Genomic DNA, 20,852 nt, shown 5'->3' with positions numbered 1-20,852 from the left:
ATCTTATTCATTTGTTTATTTGAGAGAGAGAAAGAGTGGGAGAGAGGGAGAGAGGGAGAGAGAATGGAGACACCAGGGCCTCCAGCCACTGCAAAAGAACTCCAGATGCATGTGCCCCCTCGTGCATCTGGGTTATGTGGAACCTGGAGAATCAAACAGGGATCCTTTGGCTTCCAAGGCAAATGCCTTAACCGCCAAACCATCTCTCCAAACCATTATTTTATTTATTTATTTATTTTATTTATTTATTTTTCTTTTGAGGCAGTTCTCACTCCGGTCCAGGCTGACCTGGAATTCACTGTGTAATTTCAGGGTGGCCTTGAACTCACAGCATATCTCAACCTCTGCCTCCAAAGTGGGGGGATTAATGGCATGTGCCACCACACTTGGCTTGAGTTTCAAATATGTTTGTTTGTTTGTTTGAGACAAAGAGAGGACAGAGATATAGTGAGTGAAAGAGACAATATTGGCTCATCAGTTTCTAGCCACTGCAAAGAACTCCAGATACATGTTCCGTCATGTGCATATGTTTTACATGGGTTCTGGGAGTTGAACCTGTGTGCTTTGGCTTTGAAGGCAAAGAAGTACATTATTTCTGAGCCATCACTACAGCTCAAAATTTCTTCTTTTCTTTTCTTATTTTTTTAAAGCCAGGCTTGGAGGTGCACACCTTTAGTCCCCATTTGGGAGCAAGAGATAGGAGGAACACTCTGAGTTTAAGGCCACACTGAGACTACATAGTGAATTTCAGGTCAGCCTGAGCTACGGTGAGACTCTACCTCCAAAAAAAAAAAATTTCTTTTATTGAGACAGGATCTTGCTCAGGCTGACCTGAAACTCACTCCTTAATCACATGTTGGCCTTGAACTCATAGAAATCCTCCTACCTATCCATCCCCAATGTTGGGATTAGAAGCATGTGCCACCATGCTTGATACTTACTTAATTAAAAACATATTTACTGGGCTGGAAAGGTTTCTCAGTGGTTAAGGCTCTTGCCTGTGAAGCGTAAGGACCCAGATTCAATTCCCTAGTACCCACGTAAGCGAGATACCCCAGGTGATTCATGGTCTGGAGTTGGTTTGCCGTGGCTGGAGGCCCTGGCACACCCATTCTAACACTTGCTACTGCGCACGTGTGTGTGTGTGTGTGTGTGTGTGTGCACGCACACACACACACACACACACACAGTCTCCCTCAAATACATAAATACTATTTTTTTAAGAGCCAGGCATGGTGGCACATGCCTTTAATCCCAGCACTTGGGGGGCAGAGGTATGATTGCCATGAGTTCGAGGCCACCCTGAGACTACATAATGAATTCCAGGTCAGCCTGGGTTAGAGTGAGATGCTTCCTCAAAAAACAAAACACAAAAACCAAAACAAAAAATTAAAACCTGGAACTTGGGTTGGTCATATATGTTGGCAGTAGGTAGATGGTCTGCTTAGCATGTGTGACACCTTGAGTTTAATCCCCAGCGTCAACCAAACAATCAGTCTGGGATTAGGCTTTAGAACAATAGTTTCTTGTTTTAGCCCTGGCCCTGAGAGTGCCTCTAACCTGGGTACAGGCAGCTAGACTTGTTGAAAAGGTTCAATCCCTTACTTTAGTCACAGACTTAATCTTGCTACCAAAGTGAATTTAATAGAGATTCAGCTGGGCGAGCTGGTGAATGCCTTTAATCCTAATGCTCAGGAGGCAGAGAGAGCAGGATTGCAGTGAGTTCAAGGCCACATGAGACTACACAGTGAATTCCAGATCAGCCTCAGCTAGTAAGACCCTACCTCACAAAAAAAAAAAAAGATTCAGATCTGTGATTTCTACTTGAAGCTATCCTGTCAAAACTTAATTGTGGACTGGAGAGATACCCATGAGCTCAGATCTTGAAAAGAAGTACTCTAGGGGCTAGACATGGTGGTGCATGCTTTTAATCCCAACACTTGGGAGCCAGATACAGGAGGATCACCATGACTTTGAGGCCAGGTCAGCCTGGGGTAGAGTGAGACCCTACCTTGAAAAAAAAAATCCTAGGGCTGAAGAGATGCCACAGTGGTTAAGGCACTTGTCTGCAAAGCCTGTGGCCTGGTTTGATTCCCCAATACCCACCTAAAGCCAGATGCACAAAGTGGCACGTGCATCTGGACTTTTGTTTGTAGTAGCTAGGGGCCCGGGTGCGCCCATTCTCTCACTCTAATGAATTTTCCTTTCAGTACTGGCAATGATGATCTCCTTACACTTTTGCAATCCATTCTGCACTCCCAGTAGGTGGACATGGTGTGTCCACACGTGTGGACTGGCAGAGGGCACCGCCTTCTGCCAGGGAAGGCTAACAGACTAGCTATTTCTAACCTTGAAGTGGACCTTCACCAGAAATGGTCATCATGAAGCCCAGATCTCAGACTTCTTGTCCCCAGAACTGCTTTGGTTCTGTCAGAAAGACGCTGGAATCCTGATTCAAAGAGACCCATTGGCCCACAATGCATTAAAAAAAAATAAAGAAAAAAAAAAAGAGCTGTCAAAGGTACCCTTCTGTGGACTGACATAGGGTTAACAATGTGCACCGTCCTCAGTAAATTGTGCCCTCCCTCACTAAGTGGATGCTGTGACAACCACCTGCCCAGGTAGGTGATTTACTGCATCTTTGGAGTAGCAAGTTGCATGGCGAATACCTGTATTATTCTCATTGTTGCCACAAAAGACCTGACAGAAACTACTGAAGGAAGGAAGTTTGTATGGCTGAAAGTCCATCACATAGGGAAGGCAGGAGCATGAAGCAGCTGGTCACGTTCACAGGAACGAGAGAGCTCAGCTGACTTTCTCGTGGTTTTTCAGGCTGGCTTGAATGCGCAACCCTCCTTGCCTCTGCTTCTTGAGTGTCAGTATGCCTGGCTTTGATGACAATTTATTTCAGAGAGAGAAAGACAGGCAAATGGAGAATGGGCCCGCCAGGGTCTGCAGCCACTGCAAAGAAACTCCAGAGGACTTTAGCCGTTAAGGCATTGGCCTGCCTGGCCAAAGGAGAGCAGTTTGATTCCCCATTATGCAGGTAAGCCAGTTTGCATTAACTGGAGACCTTGGTGCGTCCATTCTTTCTCCAATACAGAAGTGTAAATAGGAAAATGACCTGGATATGCATGACTTCAGAGTGCCTGACACTACCTACACAAGACATCATAATAGGAGGAAAAGAGAATGACAGAATAAAAGACTGATGGGGCAGGGGAATACGATAGAGAGTGGAGTTGCACAGGGGACATGGGGGGGGGGGGGGAATTACCATGGGATATTGTTTACAATTATGGAAGTTGTCAACAAAAAATACTAAAACTTAAAAAAATGCGCTCTCAATAAGTTTAAGGCCTGATAGAATAAGATAACTGTTAATCACCAGAATAAATGATTCAGTAAGAAAACTACAGATAATTGACAAACACCCTTTTTAACTGAACTTCTTTTTTTATTTGAGAGCGACACACGGACAGAGAAAGAGGCAGTGAGAGAGAGAGAGAGACACACACACACACAGAGGGAAAATGAGCGCATCACGGCTTCCAAGCACTGCAAAGGCACTCCAGATGCATGTGCCACCTTAGCCATACCTCCAGCCCTAATTCCCTCTTTTTCTAATACTTTATTTAGTGGCTAAGAGACAAAGAATGGGCACGAAAGGAAAACGTACCACTGCAAACAACCCCCAGATGGACTGACTACCCCCTCCTTGCACACGTGACCTGGGTGGGTCCCTGACACATTTGGGAAAAACACTTGCTTTGCAGGGAAGATCCCTACGCGCTAACCCGCACGACCAACAGGTACCATCAGTAGCTTCTTATTTTTGCACTGCGAAACCAGGGGAAAGCGCAATCCCCCATTACCACGAATTCCGTAGTGAGTTTCCCGCATTTGGGGAAATCGCTGGGATCAGCACATCCTAAGTGCAATGGAGAAGCCTCGCCCTAGGAAAACCACCTTCGTGATCATGGTATCTCCCCTGCCAGGTAAGTATGACTCGTCGACCCCGCACGCACGCTAACCACGCCGCCTGCCGCCCTCCCAACTCACGGTCGCTCGCTGTCCCGCCGTCCCACCGTCCACTTGCGGCTTCTCACCGCACACTCCCGTGCTCTGCTCTCCCTCTACACCCAAGCCTTTTTTTTTTTTTAACTTTTGCTGCATTCTTTTATTTTTTTCCTCAATTTTTATTAACATTTTCCATGATTATAAAAAGCATCCCGTGGTGAGACATCTTTATCACACCTTCCAAGGCTTAGGGTCCATAGAAGAAGAGATGGTGGAAAGAATATAAGAGCCAAAGGAAGGGTAGGACTTCACTGAGCAGTGAGCCCCAGGGATCAGTGAAGATTAAAATGCAATCTTTCTGGTCACCCAAGCCTTCTTCCCGCCACATACGGCCCATCAGGACGCGGATGCCCGCGAACACGGTGACCGGCAGCCTGCGCGCGCTGCCTAATCTGCATGTGCCACGCCCCTCCAGTAAACCCCGCCCGCCCGACGCGGATCTGGCTGGCTTCTGTGGACCCAAAGAGGGAGCCTTGATGCCACTGAGTTGTTTTCAGCAAAAAACGTGCAGGGCGTGGTGGCGCCCCAAAACGATGACCCTTCCGAGGACTCAAGTATCTCATGCTGTTCTTAGGACAGATCACTTTCTCTTTTTTTTCACACTCTCTTTTCTTTGGAGCGGTAGGGTCTCACTGTCGCCCAGGCTGATCTGGAATGCAATCACTAGTCTCAGGCTGGCCTCCAACTCATGGCGACTCTCCTAGCTCTGCCTCCTCTGATTCCTTAGCTCCTTACCATGGCTTCCTGTTTGCTAAAACCATGCTGTACCAGCTGTACCCCAAGACATTTGGCATTCGGTTTGAATAAAGAATTTCTTTTGTCTCCATATACGATCAACATGCAGCTATACTTTTTTCCCAGATAGGATCTCGCTCTAGCCCAGGCTGACCTGGAATTCACCATGAAGTAGTAGTCTAAGGCTGGGCTTGAACTCACAGCGATCCTCCTATCTCTTGCCTGGGATTAAAGCGCCACCACGCATGCTACGGGCTCTTGCCAGTGCAAATGAACTTGACATGTATGCACAGCTTGGTGCATCTGGCTTGGGTACTGGAGAATTGAACTGGGGCCGACTTTGCAAGCAAGTGCCTTTAAGCACTAAGCCATCTCTCCCACTTTGCTTTAAAATTGGTGTTTGTCGGTCCACACTACCTATGGGGAAGTGAGTGGAAAACTTTGGAGTGTTGGAACTCTCTGAGACAGACAGGGTCTCTTCTTGTTTAAAGCTATGAAGGCCAGACTAGCTGGCCCACAAGCTTTGAGGTTCTCTTGACTCTCCCTCCCATTGTTGAGATTAGGAGATCAAGGTCAACTTCAGCTGTATAGAGTTTCAGTCCAGCCTGAGATACATGACAGCCTGTCTCTAAAGTGAAGTCATGAATACCACCACCACTTTGTATCTGGAAGACAGTATGGCAAAGCACTCCTTTCCTTTCTTTGGCTCTTAACACTCTTTCAGCCACCTCTTTGAAAGATGTCCCTGAATCATGGAGAGTGTGATAGATTGTCTTACTTAGTGCTGAACATGACACTGTCACCTCTCAGCACTTTGGTAACTATTGAATCTCCCCATTGCCCAATACCATCTGAAAAGAGAAGCTTTTTAAAAAAATGTTATATTTAATTTATTTCTTATTAACAACTTTCATGAATGTAAACAATAATCCATGGCAAGAATCTTTATTTTTAAAAATAATGATAGCATGAATTTTTTTTTTATTACAGAGCAAGAGAGAGAGCAAATGAACTCCAGACACATGTGCCACCTTGTGCATCTCGCTCATGTGATTACTGAGACATTGAACCTGAGTTCTTAGGCTTCACAAGAAAGTGATTAAGCACTAAGCCATCTCTCCACCCTGAAAATGTTTTTATTTACTTATTAACCAGCAAAGAAAGACAGAGAGAAGGGAGAGAGACAGAAAGAATGGGCGCACCAGAGCCTCTAGTTGCTGCAAATGAATTCTAGATGCATGTGTCACGTTGTGCATCTTGCATTATATGGGTACCAAGGAATCAAACCTAGTTTAGTAGGCTGTGAAGGGTGGCACTTTAACTGCTAAGCCATCTCTCCAGCACAAGATGATTTTTTTTGTTTGTTTGCTTGCTTGGTTGGTTTTTCAAGTTAGGATCTTATTTTAGCCCACGCTGACGTGGTATTCTTTATATAGTCTCAGGGTGGCCTTGAAATCATGGCAATCTTCCAACCTCCTAAGTGCTGGGATTAAAGGCATACATCCCCCCACACACCCGGCTGTAGATTTTTTTTTTTAATTTTTATTTCTCTGTTTGAGAATGGCAGATAGGCAAAGAGGGATGGAGAGAGAGAGAGAAAGAGAGGGAAAGAATGAGCAAGCCAGCACCTCCAGCCACTGCAAATGAACTCCAGAGTCATGTGCCCCATTGTGCAACTGGGGAATTGAGCCTCAAACTGGGGTCCTTAGGATTCACAGGCAAGTGCCTAACCGCTAAGCCATCTCTCCAGCCCTTAAGCTTTCTTTTTGAGACTGAGTTCCATTAAGTGGCTTAGGCTGGCCTCAAAGTGAACTTCCTGCTTCAACATCACCAGTGATGGGCTCAGAGGCATGTGCCACCATGCTGGGCTCATAACCTTTTTATTTTATTTTTTGGCTTTTTGAAGTAGGGTCTCCTTCTATCCCTGGCTGCCCTGGAATTCACTATGTTCTCTCATTGTGGCCTTGAACTCATAGCAACTATCCTACCTCTGCCTCCCAAATGCTGGGATTAAAGGCATGAACCACCATGACTAGCTCAAAAACGACTTTTCTTCTTTGATGTAGGGTCTCACTCTAGTCCAGGCTGACATGGAATTCACTATGTATTCTCAGGCTGGCCTGGTACTCAAGATGACCCTCCTACTTCTGCCTTCCAAGTGATGGGATTAAAGGCATGCACCACCACGCCCAACTCAAGAGCTATTTTTACTAATATAAAGTCTGTTTAGAATTAAGGTGTGGTGGCATACACCTTAAATCCCAACACTTAGGAAGTTAAGGTAGGAGGATAAGGTGTTCAAATTCAGTTAGTTGTATAGAGAGCTACAGGCCAGGCTGAGCTATAGGACATCCTGTTTCCAAGTAAATAAATAGATAAAATTTATATTTTTGACTGTAGTCTAATATTTTTGGGAAGGTGTGGCAGTAAGATGACCAGAGCCTACGACTTCAGTCCCAGCCTATATACATGGGGAAATATGTGTGAAAAATTTCATGCTGAGCAGGACATAGTGGTGCATGCCTTTAATCTCAGCACTCAAAAGGCAGAGGTAGGAGGATCACTGAGTTTGAGGCCACCCTGAGACTACATAGTGAATTCCATTTCAGCCTGAGATAGAGAGGAGAGACCCTACCTCAAAAATAAAACAAAACAGGGTGCTGGGGTGATGGCTTAGCAGTTAAGCGATTGCCTGTGAAGCCTGAGAGCCCTGGTTCAAGGCTCGATTCCCCAGGGAAGCCAGATGCACAAGGGGGCGCACACGTCTGCAGTTCATTTGCAGTGGCTGCAGGTCCAGGCCAGCCCATTCTCTCTCTCTCTCTCTCTCTCTCTCTGCTTCTTTTTCTCTCTCTGTCGCTCTAAAATAAATAAATAAAAGTTAAAAAAAATAACCAAAACAAATTTTCATGGTGGAGAGATGGCTCAGCAATTAAGGCACTTGCCTGCAAAACCTAACAAATAAACAAATAAAGCCAGAGACAGAAAATGGCATATGCATCTGGAATTTTCAGTCACAGGAGCCCCAGCATGCCCATTCTCTCTGTTTCCCTTCTCTCTCTCTCTGTCTTGCTAAATGTATTTAAATAGATAAATATTTATTAAATCCTAGGAACAAAAGCAGCTGGAGGTAATGCTCAGTGGTGGAAATCATAAGGCACCAGGATGGGTCTCCACATGACCAACAATAGCAACATGCCCAGGCTGGCCTTGAAGTCACTATGTTGCCACAGCTGGCCTCAATCACAATGTGGCCCTCCTCCCTGCCCCCACCTCTGTTTCTCTCTCTCTAGTAAATAATTTTTTGAAAAAGGAATTACCAGGCTTGGTGGTGTGCACCTTTCACCCAGCACTTGGGAGGCTTAGGTAGGAGGATCACCTTGAGTCTGAGGCCACCCTGGGACTACACAGTGAATTCTAGAAAAGCCTGAGATAGAGGAGACACTACCTCAAACATTAAAGAAACAAAACAAAAACAACAAAAAAGAAGCCACAACAGCAGCAGCCAGGTGTGGTGGCATACACCTTTAATTCCCGCACTTTGGAGGCAGAGTTAGGAGGTTCACCATAAGTTCCAGGTCAGCCTGGGCTAGAGGAAGGCCCTATCTTGAAAAACCAAAAAGCAAAAACAAAAACAAAAAGAAACAAAAAAAACCCACAAATAAATAAATCTACATATATAATAAATAAAACCAAAAAATAATAAAAAAAGGAAGTAAAGAGATGGGAAGAGAGAGAGAGAGAGAGAGAGAGATCGAGAGAGAGAGAGAAAGAAAGAATTTCAAAGCTCTCTCCAGTTCCCTTTCCACAGTATGATTTTCAGCATCCTGATTCTACTGGCTGTTCTACGGGAAAAGACATAGGTTGAAGAAAGCTTAGTATAAACACTGGATAATGCAATTGACACAAGGTCTTCTTTTCTTTTTCCTTTCCTTTCTTCCTCCCTCCCTCCTCCTTATCTTTACTTTTGAAGATGGGAGTCTCACTGTGTAGACCAGCCTATCACGTGTAGAAATTACAGACATGAGTAACACAGCAGGCTGTTTACTGAGACCCAAGAGTAATGTGGATCTAACCTAATCACCTGCACCATCTTTGTGTGGTTACTTTTAAGGTAGGGTCTCACTCCAGGCTTCCCTGGAACTCACTGTGTACTCCTGGCTGGCATTGGACTGACAAAGATCTTCCTACCTCTGCCTCCCCACTGCTAGAATTAAATGTGTGTCCAACATAGCTTGCCAGCCTAAATTCTTTGAAGTATGCATTTCTGCCGCTGATGGTATAATCCAGTTTTACAACTGCAGACATAAAACCCCCACTTCAGGTTGGAGGGATGGCTTGCAGTTAAGGCACTTGCCTGCAGAGCCAAAGCACCCAGGTTTAATTCCTCAAAACCCACATAAGACATACACAAGGGGTCACGTGCATTTGGAGCTCATTGTTAGTGGCAGGAGGCCCCGGTGTTCCCATTCTCTCTCTCTCTCTGTATCTATCTCTCCATCAAACAAATATATAAATATTGAGAGGGGTTCCAAGCTAGAGTCTAACTCTGGCCCAGGCTGATCAGAAATTTATTATGTAGTCTCAGGGTGGCCTCAAATTCAGGGCGATCCTCCTTCCTCTGCCACCACAGTGCTGGGATTAAAGGCACATACCCCCATGCCTGGCTTAAAAAATACATTTTTTAATTTAATTAATTAATTATTTTTTTGTTGTTATTTCTCGAGGTAGGCTCTCACTTTAGCTCAGCCTGACCAGGAATTCTCTATGTAGTCTCAGGGTGGCCTTGAACTCACGGTAATCTCCTATCTCTGCTTCCCAAGTGCTGGGATTAAAGGCATGTGCCACAATGCCCGACTAAAAAATATATTTTTAAAAACAAAAACTATATTAAGAATAGTGCTCAACCACTGAGCTGCATCCCAGCCCCAAAGGGAGAAAACTGGAAGAGGATTCAGGAAAGGGTCCTAGAAGGGAAGACCTAGATCTGCAGCTGGTAATCCTTACCCACACTTGACAAGATTTGGCAGAAGGATCTAGAGTTCAAGGTCAGCCTGGGTAAACTGGCACACCTCCTCTGAATGAAACAAAACAGTGAATGGTGGTGGTTGATGTCTGGGTAGGGACAAATGCTTATAATCCCCAGCATATAAGAATCTGGAATTTTGGAAAGAAGTAAAAATTTGTGCCTAGTGCTACATTGTGAGACCTACTCCAAAAAAAAAAAAAAAAAAAAAAAACCTTAAGTGGGCTGGAGACTTGGCTTAGTGGTTAATGTGTTTGCCTACAGAGCCAATGGATGCTGGTTTCGGTTTCCCAGAGCACACATAAGTCAGAAGCACATGGTTGCACATGTGTCTCAAGTTCCTTTGCAGTGACTAGAGGCCATGGTGCATCCACTTTCTCTCTTTCTCTCCCTTCCTCCCTCCCTCCCCATCCCTCTCTCTTTGTCTGTCTCTCTCTCTCTCTCTCTCTCTTTCACACACACACACACAGAGAGAGATTAAATAAATAAATAAATCTGTGTGCTACCCAGGGATAATGATAAAACTTTTTAAAAAAAATATTTATTTATTTACGAGAAAGGGACAGATAGAGAGAAAGAGAAAATGGGCACTCCAGGGCCTCCAGCCAGTGCATAGGAACTCCAGACAGATGTGCCCCCTTGTATATCTGGCTTGTGTGGGTCCTGGGGTATCAAACCTGGGTCTTTAGGCTTCACAGGTAAATGCTGTAACTGCTAAGCCATTTCTAGAGTCCTCCATAAAACCTTTAATCCCAGCACTTGTGAGGCTGAGGTCAGAGGATCCAGGTGGTGAGTTCCAGGTGAGCTTCCATAAAGTGAGACCATACATCAGAAAACAAAAATAGTGTAGGCTAGGCTTGCTAGCTCACAACTTTTTTTTTTTAATTTTTTTATTTATTTATTTGAGAGTGACAGACACAGAGAGAAAGACAGAGGGAGAGTGAGAGAATGGGCGCGCCAGGGCTTCCAGCCTCTGCAAACGAACTCCAGACGCGTGCGCCCCCTTGTGCATCTGGCTAACGTGGGACCTGGGGAACCGAGCCTCCAACCGGGGTCCTTAGGCTTCACAGGCAAGCGCTTAACTGCTAAGCCATCTCTTCAGCCCAACTAGCTCACAACTTTGACCCCAGTACTGCATCCAAGACCTAGGTAGAACTGTGATATTGAGTTCCACTTCAGCCTGGGCTAGAGTGAGACCCTACAGAAAACAAACAAAACAATAATAGGGTGTGGAATGGTAGCCTATAATCCCAGCACTGCATCAGAGACTAGGTAGGAGGATCACTGTGAGCTCAAGGCCAGCCTGGCCTAGAGTGAGATTCTATTAAACTGGCCGTGGTGTGGGCGGTGCCTCACTTCAGTTCCTGTCTGGCAGCATAAAAGCAGGAGTCACAGCAGAGGTTCCTCCTAGAGAAGCTTCTGGCTCAGAGTTGGCTGGTCTGCTCCACTAACTGGTGAGCATCTTCGTATTTGTGTGCAGACACCAGGTAAGGGCAGGGCAGGGCTGGGTGGGGAGGCAGGTAGGGAGGTAGGCAGGCTGTGTAGGAGATGGTGGGACGCAAGGTCAACAGGGAAAGACTCCCCAGGCCCAGGCTAGGGTTTTGGAGGGAACAGGTTCCCGGAGAATCAAAGGCTGAGTGATGGGTTCTCAAGGCTATAGAGGGGCCTTTTATGTATGCAACCCTTTAAGCCGTGCTTTGAGATCCAAGGTCACCCAAGGCCTATGTCACTTTTAGTTTTTTCTAGGGAAGGTCTCACTCTAGCCCAGATTGACCTGGAATTAACTATGTAGTCTCAGGATGGCCTGGAACTCACGATGATCCTCCTACCTCTGCCTCTCAAGTGCTGGGATTAAAGGTGTTTGCCTCCACGACCAGCTCTTCTGCCATTTATTACTGACTATTCTTCTCCTTTAAGATTTTTCACTGTTTTATTTATTACGTAAAGAGAAAGAGAGAGAATGAGCATGCTAGGTCCTTTAGCCAGTGTATACCAATCCATATGCATATGCCTCAGTGTGCATTTGGGTAAGGCAGGACCAGGAGAATCGAACATTGTAGGCTTTGTAGGCAAGCACATTAACCGCTAAGGCATCTCTTCAGCCCTGATTATTCCTATTTATGCTTTTTTTTTCCCCCATGCTTGTGAGTATGGATGTACCAGGCTTTCTTGCCCTTGCTAAAGAACTCCAGATGCTGTGGCCACTTTTGTTTTCAGACTTATGTAGGTGGCTGGGTAATGAACCCTGTCTGGCAGGTTGTGAGAACAAATGTCTTTAACTGCTAAGCTCCCTCTGGCCTCACGCCCCTCCTAGCCCAGGCTGACCAGTAATCCACTCAGCAGTCTCAGGGTGGCCTCAAGCCCCTCACTGCACTCCTCCTACCTATGCCTCCCAAGTGCTGGGCGTAAAGGCAAGGGCCACCATGGCCTGCATCATGTCCTTATATCTCAGCCAATTTAATATCCATATCTCAGTATGCGAATGGCTTAGATTGCACCATCTGAGCTGAGTTTGTGTTGTGGTATGTTTGTATTTTTTATTTTTGTTTTTTTGAGATGGGGTCTTGCTCTAGCGCAGGCTGACGTGGAATTCACTATCTCGTCTCATGGTGGCTCTGAACTCACAAAGCTCTCCTACCTCTGCATCCCCAGTGTGATGCAGATTGTGTTATTTATTTTTTTCATGGTAGGTTCTCCCTGTAGTCCAGTTGACCTGGAAGTCACTATGTAGTCTCAGGATGGCCTCGAACTCATGGCAACCCTACCTCTGCCTCCCAAGTGCGGGGACTAAAGTGTGTCCTACCAAACCCAGCTGAGTATGTTTCTGTGGCATGGTTTTACTCTAGCTCAGACTGACCTGAAATTCACCCTGTATCCCAGATGGGCCTAGAACTTTCTGCAATCCTTCTAGACTTACTTTATGTTCAGGGTTATGGGAATGGGCAAGCATTATACCCCTGGCAATATTTGAAAGATTTTTTTTTTTTTTTAAATTTTTGAGGTAGGATACCACTCTAGGCCAGGCTAATGTGGAATTTACTATGTAGTCCCTGCCTATTTTTCAATGCTCAGTGATACATCTTCCTACATCTATATCCTCCCTGCTGGGATTAAAGGTGTATATTGCCACGCCTGGTCTTATTATTTTGTTTTTTCCTGAAGTAGGGATTCACCTTTGCTCAGGCTGACCTGGAATTCATTCTGTAGTCTCAGGTTGGCCTCGAACTCACTGTGATCCAACTACTAGCGCTGGGATTAAAGGCGTGCGTTGTTATAGCCAGTTCTGTTTTTATTTTCTGATTGTCAAGTTAGCATTCGCTCTGCTCCAGTGTTTTATATATTCTTTACTATGTTTGTTTTATTATTATTTTTTCTAGTAAGGGTCTCACCCTAGCCCAGGCTAACCTGTATTTCACAACATACTCTCATGGTGACCTTGAACTTGTGACAATCCTCGTACCTCTGCCTCACCAGTGTTGGGATTAAAGGCACGCTCCACCACAATTGGATTATTTTGTTTTGTTTTACAAGGTAGGGTCTTACTCTAGTCCAGGCTGAAAAACATTCTTTTCATTTATTTGAGAGTGTGGTTGAGAGGTAGATAGAGAGAATGGGCAAACCAGAGACTCCGGCTACTGCAAAGAAACTCCAGATGCCTGTAGCACCTTGTGCATCTGGCTTTCATAGATACTGAAGAATTAAATCTGAATCCTTATGCTTCAAAGGCAAGCACATTAAGCACTAAGCAATTTCTCCATCCCTACATTTAATCTCACTTACTTTGTGTTTTTTTTTTTTTTCATTTTATGGACCTTTTGTTTTTTACTCCTAAAAAGTTTTTTTTAACATTTTTTAAAATTTTGTTTATTTTTATTATTTTAGTTGAGTGACAAAGAGAGAAAGAGGCAAAGACAAAATGGGTGTCCCAGGTCCTCAGGCACTGCAAAGGAACTCAGACGCGTGCACCTGTTTGTGCATCTGTCTAGCCTGGGTCCTGGGGAATCAAGCCTGGAACTGGGGTCCTTAGGCTTCACAGGCAAGCACTTAACTGCTAAGCCATCTCTCCAGCCCCCCCACCAAATACTTTTTTATCAATGAAACTTTCATTTTGGTTCAGCCCTGCTACCTACAGGCCCCGTTTTTTGTTTTTGTTTTTTCATTTATTTGCAAGCAGAGAGACAGAATGGCTGTGCCAGGTTGACCAGGCTCTACAAACTCCAGATTAAGTGGCTTTAAGGGAAGTGCTCACTGGGAAGTTTATGCATTAATCCAGACACAGCAGGGATTACATGCCTAGGGTTTACGGTCTTCCCACTTGACTTTTGACTATGTGTTCAGCACTAGGCATGTATTTCCTCTCATGGAATGGGCCTCTACTCCAATTAGGGAACCATTGGTTTCCTCCCGAACAGACATGCCATGATTGCACCTGTTCAGTCATTTGGCCTGGCTGGCCAATCATAAGGCTTGAAGTGTTCACTATTGTTTAATGCCACTGATTTCTCTCTCCCATAGGGCTGCATGCAGCATAACTTTTTCCAGCTTTCTTTTTTTGTATCTTCCTTTACAAAGCTATTTTCTTTATCTGAAAGAAAGAGGCAGAGAAAGATAAAGAATAGGCATGCCAGGGTCTCTAGCCACTGGAGACTAACTCCAGATGCTTTCACCACCTTGTGAATCTGGTTCATGTGCAACCTGGGAAATTGAACTTGGGTCCTTAGGCTTCACAGCCAGCCTCATGCTTTTTCTTCTTTGAGGTGGAGTCTCACTATCCGTGGCTGACCTGCAATTCATTTTGTAGTCTCAGGTTGGCCGTGAATTGACAGTGACCCTCCTACCTCTCCCTCCCAAGTGCTGGAATTAAAGGCATATGCCATCCTGTCAGGCGCATTACAGTATATTGAGGAGATTGGGTTTTGTCTTCCTTATCCTTTCCTGTATCACCCTCTCTCCTTGTGCCTCCTCCTAGCATAGCCTACTTTGGCGTGTCCATACCTCCTGTTTTCTGTTTCTTGCTTCCTTCACCTCCCATCCCTTCTGCTTTGTCATGGTCTCCTGTCTCCAATAATAGCTTACCCTCACCCTCATAGCCCCTTATTTGCATGCAAACATTAACAGTTAGAATGCATGTAGGAGAACCTATATCCCAAATGATTTTCCAGTCTTTTCTGAAATTTCATTTTGTACACACAATATACACAATCCTCATGTGACATCAGCAGTATACTTACACTACTTCTTACAGCGAGAATGCTTCATAGGACTTTTTAGGTAAAAATGACCAGTGTGTACAGACCACAATATTTTTCATACTTTCAAGGAGAAGTTGGTTGAATCTTGGTGTTCAGTGCAAGCAACTAGCTTAGCATTGTGGTGCATGTCTAATCCCAGCACATGGGTGGTAGAAAAAAAGAGGATCAGGAATCCAGGTTATCTCAGCTTCATTACATTCAAGCCATCCCAGGTTATGTGAGACTAGGCTTCAAAACAATACAAAACACAACAAAACAGTGGGCTATTATAGTTTATATGAGAGAAGAATGTCTGGGGAAATTGGCAACATTGCTTTTTTGTAGTGTTTACCTAAACAGGAATAGCAGTAAGTAGGGCTTCTTGAGACTGTCTCACCACGTAACATAGGCTAACCTTGAAAGTGTGTATATACATATATTGTTGTTGCTTTGAGGTAGGGTCTCACTTGAGCCCCAGACTGACTTGGAATTTTTGTTGTTGTTGAAGGTAGGGTTTCAATCTAGCCAGGGCCAATTGGAATTTACTATGTAGTCTCAGTGTGGCCGAGAACTTGTGGCAATCCTCCTATATCTGCCTCCCAGGTTGTGGAATTAAAGGCTGTGCCACCACATCTGGCAGGAATCTTAAACATTTTATTTTTCTATTTATTTCATTATCTATTTTATTTATTTAATTGAAATGGAGAGTGTTAGAAAAATAGAGAAAAGGCACTGCAGCCACGGCAAATTCCTGATGCATGTGCCATCATGTGCATCTGGCTTAGATTGGACCTGGTGAATGGAACCTGGGTCCTTAGACTTTGCAGGCATACAACTTAACTGCTAAGTCATCTCTATAGCCCAGGCCTGGAATTTTATATTTTGCTTTGAGACAGGTCAGGACCCTAAGGTAGTCCAAATGGGATGTCAGGTGTGAGTCCTCATGCCTGGCTTTCATTTTCAGAGCATTACTGCAATGTAGACCAGCTGCTGTGGTTTGGGCTCCAGCCAGTCAGCAAACATATATACTGGGGAGGAGCTCCTGAGCCTCCATTGCTTCATGAGGAGCTGGTGGCTGATGATCATCACCAGGGAAACAGAGGCATCTTCAGTGTTTACCCACTAGTAAGGTCACCATGCTCCATTAAAACACTTCATGCCCATGTGCATGTAAGTAACGTTAGTAGGAAAAAAACGACATTAAAGTAGGAGAAGACTAATTGAGAAGAAGCCGGTCAGTGGGAGACAGAAAAGAAAGAATAGGGGCAAGTTTGATCACACCACTGTGGAGTGTGGTGGCACTTGCTGGCATTGGGGAGGCAGAGAGAGAGGGTCACTGAGTTTGTGGACAGCATAAGCCTAGAGCAAGTCTCTACCTTAAAAACATGTTTGGTTAGAGGAAGACAACAGACCTTTCAAGCAGGTATCTTAGGGTTGCAGACCTGGGAGCAATTGTATCTGGGGCTTCTGGTACCTGGGGACACCCAGGAAACCCTGATTCTGTTGTCTTCCACCCCCTACTCTGTAGCTCCAGTCAGAATGATCGAGGTTGTTTGCAACGACCGTCTGGGGAAGAAAGTCCGCGTGAAGTGCAACACCGATGACACCATTGGGGACCTTAAGAAACTGATCGCGGCTCAAACTGGCACCCGTTGTGACAAAATTGTCCTTAAAAAGTGGTACATGATTTTTAAGGACCACGTGTCTCTGGGAGACTATGAGATTCATGATGGGATGAACCTGGAGCTTTATTACCAGTAGAGCAGAATTCTTTCTCCTGCCCTGCTCCCCACCCTCAGTCACACTTCTATGGATGCTTTCAACAGTGCACATGAATAAAAACTTAGATGCTGTTTTGTTGATGTCAGCTGTGTGTGAGAGCTGTCAGAGGAGAGTTGGTAGCTGGTTTTTACCATGCTTCACTACACAGTTGCTAAGGGGGGCTCAAGATCGTCTGGAGGCTGGGTGAATGGCAGTCACATTTGTACTGCAGCACTTGCGAGGTGGAGGCAGGAGGATAAGATCAAATCATCCTCAGTTACACAGTTCCAGGCTAGCCTGAGCTATGTTGAGATCACTGTTTTATTTCCCCTTTCTCTTTTTGATTTCTCTTTTCTACCTTTCTTTCCTGTTTTTTTTTTTTTTTTTTAAATTAGAGAGAAAGAGAATGGGCATGCCAGGGTCTCTAGCCACTGCAAACAGCTTCCAGATGCATGTGCCATCTTGTGAGTCTGGCTTATGTAGGACCTGGAGAAGCAAACCTGCATCCTTAGGCTTTGTAGGCAAGTGCCTTAAGTGTGAAGCCATCTCTCCAGCCCTGTCATTTTTGTTTTGTTACAGGTAGGGTCTCACTCTGTCTCTGGTTTGGCATGAACTCATGGTGATCTTCCTACCTCAGCCTCTCAAGGGCTGGGATTAGAGATGTGTATCACTGGGACTTAAGATCACTGGAGAATCATTCTGTACTCTCTTGAATCATAAAATATTTTAAGAAATGTATATTTTCTCATTATTTCCTATGGTGCCCCCTGCTAATGGGAGAGTTGACTAAGTCATTTTCCTTCTGAAGTGTCAACTCTGGGATGCAACAAGCAAGTGAAGAAATGGACAACAGGTGGGCACAATGGCGCATGCCTGTCAGCCGAGCTCCTAGGAAGACTGAGACGGGAGAGTCGTTTGAGTCCAGCAGTTTGAGATCAGACACATCTTGAAGAATCAACCCTATTTTGTAAAAGAACAGAGCAATAAATTCTTGAACCTAAAAATTGTCTTAAGTTACTCATTGGTACACAGTGATGTTGAGAAGTATCCCAATGCCATAATAAAACAGAAATGACATTTTCTCTTCCTTTCTTTCTGTCTTCCTTTCTTTGTCTCTCTTTACATCATGTATGGTTATCAGTTTTTGGTGGTCAGGTGAGGAATGTGATGGTTAAATTCAGGTGTCCCCCATAAATGTAGGTTTTCTGAATGCTAGGTTCCCAGCTGATGGAAATATGGGAATGAAGTACACCTGGAAGCAGTGCATTTTGGGGGACGGACTTACGGGTATTGTAGCCAGTTTCCCTTTACCAGGGATGCATGTGCTATCTTATGCATCTGGCTTATGTGGGACAGGGAGAATCGAACCTTAGGCTTTGCAGGTAAGTGCCTTAACTGCGAAGCCATCTGTCCAGGCCTTGCTTTTTTTGTTTGTTTGTTTTCTTAGAGGTAGTGTCTCACACTGTCCCTGGCTTGGCTTGAAATCATGGTGGTCTTCCTACTTCAGCCTCTCAACTGCTTGGATTAGAGATGTGCATCACCACACCTAGCCCATTTAGTTTCTTTTTCCAGGTAGGGTGTTACTCTCCAGGCCAGAAGGAGCTGGCCTCTTACACGGTAGCCCAGGCTGGCTTCAAACTCACATGGTGATTATGGTGATTTGAAGTGCCCCAGTAAACTCATGTGTTCAGAGTGCTGGGACCCTGGCTGTGGAAATTAGGGAAATGGAGCCTCCTGCAGGTAGTGTATTGTTGGAGGTGGGCTTATGGGTGTTATATCCAGCTTTCCCTTGCCAGTGTTTGGCACACTAAAACTTCTGTTGTTCACCTGATGTCCATCCTCTGCTCATGCCATGTTTTCCCCTGCCATCATGGGGTGGTCATACGGGTGGAAGAATACTGTACTGGGTATGAGATGCAGAGAAGTAACTGGTTTGTATTCAGCTTCTAGTTTTCAGCAATGGAAGTCTGTCTCATCCATGGCTTTGTGCGCTTGGCCTCCATCCAACCTTTCCAGTGGGGCAGTCTCCATGGCCTGTCCCTGCTCACCAGTGGCCTGGATTTCAGTTTATCATCAAACACCACAGCCCCAGTCTTCTAATGGCTTTGAAAGAAAGGAAACAAACAAGACTCGTCATGCACAGGCTGAAAACACGACCACACAACAAGACATATGCTCAGCAGCTCCTCCTTCAATGCTGCAGACATTCCCTGGCCAGGTGATGGTTCTCATGTGTGCTTGAGAAGAGGCAGTGCTGTGGAGGGAGACCTCCCACGAAGCCTCTGCTTAGAAGCTCACCTCCCAGTTCTGTTGTTCCTGACAAAAGGAGAGGAGAAAAGGGCTGTGCATCTCCTGGAGAATTCTGGAAGGCTTCTGAGGAAAACACCCATTTGTTTGGGAACATTATGCCTGACCATATGACTCAGCCTTGTGTGATTTACCAGAGATTCTGTGAGGTTCTGGGTGGGCTAATATAAACCCCAAACCAGGAAAGTGGGGGGGGGGTTGCAGTACGGACCTTCTTACTATAAGGACATTACATATGAGCTGAGAGCCAAAGTTCTATGGGCCCACATTGGTGGAGTTGTAGGAAACGAAGGTGTGAGGTCAAGCACTGGTCTAGAATTGACCATGGACAAAGAAAGGAATGGATGTAGCACTGCTCTCGATGTCCAGTCACCTTTCTCTATAGGGGAAGCCAGAGGTCAGGTTCATTTTGGTAGAAGCCAGAAAAACATGCAGTGAGACATGTGGAAATCCTCACATGGAAGGAAGATCCAGAAGGAAAGGCAGGGGTCATCCAGCATGGTAGTAGACACCTGAGGTCAAAGGTAAAGATCAGGGATGGCGAGGGAAAGCCAGGCTCCTCAGAGAGCCACTGGCCCTTACATAAGGAGGCCACTAACATGGATGAGGCAGGCCACTTCTGCTCCAGGGTGACTGATGAGCAAAGCCCAGTGCTTCGTGGTCCTGGTTGCAGGCCCGAGGTAGACAGGGAGACACGGGGACACAGAGCCCTTTGAGCATGAGGCTGATGCTGAGGTGTGCAGTCCCTCAGAAGTGACCAGTCCAGATGGAACAGCTGCCAGCTCTTGGGGGGAATATTCTCAGACAACTGAGAACAACAGATGTGCGATGGTGTTTGTTGACATAGTTGATGAAGCCCTTCAGTGTGGTGTGGGCTGTTCTGAGAGGCCCCATGTAATGGGCCGGGAGCCTTCCAGTTGTGATTGGAAGTCTGAGGAGGAGGAGGGTACTGAAGCTCACAGCAAGTCTGAACAATCATGTGAAGTCCCTGAAGAGGTCCCGTGTGACCTGAGCCACACTGAGAGTCACACCTGACAGGTCATGTGTCTCCTGGGTGTGAGACTCTGTCTGACAGAGCCTTGAAGTCCAGAGAAAATGTCAGTAGAGAAGTCCAGGGTGATCTTCCCCAGAAAGGGCTTCTAGCAGCAGGTCAGCATTCTGCACTCCATAAAGAGCCAATGTCAGACAGGCCAGCCCCTCTGCAGACAGCAACAAGGAAAAGGGGCTCAGATAAGATCAAGCGTAGGGTGCACTGCACAGGTGAAGAAATGGATATAAGGTAGAGCATTTTCAGGAAGTCAGAGGGTGATTGTGCACAAGGGCAGGCTTTATCGAGAGGTGGGCAGGGTGATAAGCGGGGAGTCGGAGCACTCTCTCCCTCCCCAGGTGTCAGGCGGTCATGCTGTGACAAGGAGCAAGCTGGAGTGGGGCACAAATGCCAGCACTGCTCTGGCCTCCAGAGTAATGGGGAAGGAGGCCGGTGCAGGCAGGTGTGGCAGGTTCCAGAAGAAAGTGACCATGGCCAAGCAGGATGACCTGAAGTCCAGAATTGACAAAGCAACCCAGTGTGATGCGAACTCTTCTGAGCTTCCACCATGACAAGATGTGAGCCTCGTGGTACCGATCTGGAGCCTGATGTGGACCCTGAGTTGTACCCAGTGGAGGATGATTCTGATGTACAGAAGTAAGAACTGACACGTGCTGAAGGCCCTTGT

At 45.6% G+C, this 20,852-nt stretch overlaps 1 protein-coding gene and 1 non-coding gene across 2 annotated transcripts; one reads left to right on the top strand and one right to left on the bottom strand.

The window, feature by feature from the left end:
• Positions 1-3,849: 3,849 nt before the first annotated feature.
• Positions 3,850-4,006, bottom strand: LOC123462679. The gene has a single exon (XR_006638460.1). It is a non-coding gene; the product is annotated as a U1 spliceosomal RNA (small nuclear RNA).
• Positions 4,007-16,601: 12,595 nt separating this feature from the next.
• LOC123462260 (ubiquitin-like protein 5) lies at positions 16,602-16,830 on the top strand. The gene has a single exon (XM_045155374.1). It carries the CDS (start codon positions 16,609-16,611, stop codon positions 16,828-16,830), a length of 222 nt encoding a protein of 73 aa, XP_045011309.1. The 5' UTR covers positions 16,602-16,608.
• The last annotated feature ends 4,022 nt before the right edge of the window (positions 16,831-20,852 follow it).

The sequence above is a fragment of the Jaculus jaculus genome, chromosome 7 (assembly GCF_020740685.1).
Source record: "Jaculus jaculus isolate mJacJac1 chromosome 7, mJacJac1.mat.Y.cur, whole genome shotgun sequence".
NCBI classification, from domain to species: Eukaryota; Metazoa; Chordata; class Mammalia; order Rodentia; family Dipodidae; genus Jaculus; species Jaculus jaculus.
This window is presented reverse-complemented; position numbering and strand designations above follow the sequence as displayed.

Coding starts and splice junctions, on each gene's coding strand:
- LOC123462260 (XM_045155374.1), top strand. CDS start 16,609: ATGATCGAGGTTGTTTGCAACGACCGTCTGGGGAAGAAAGTCCGCGTG.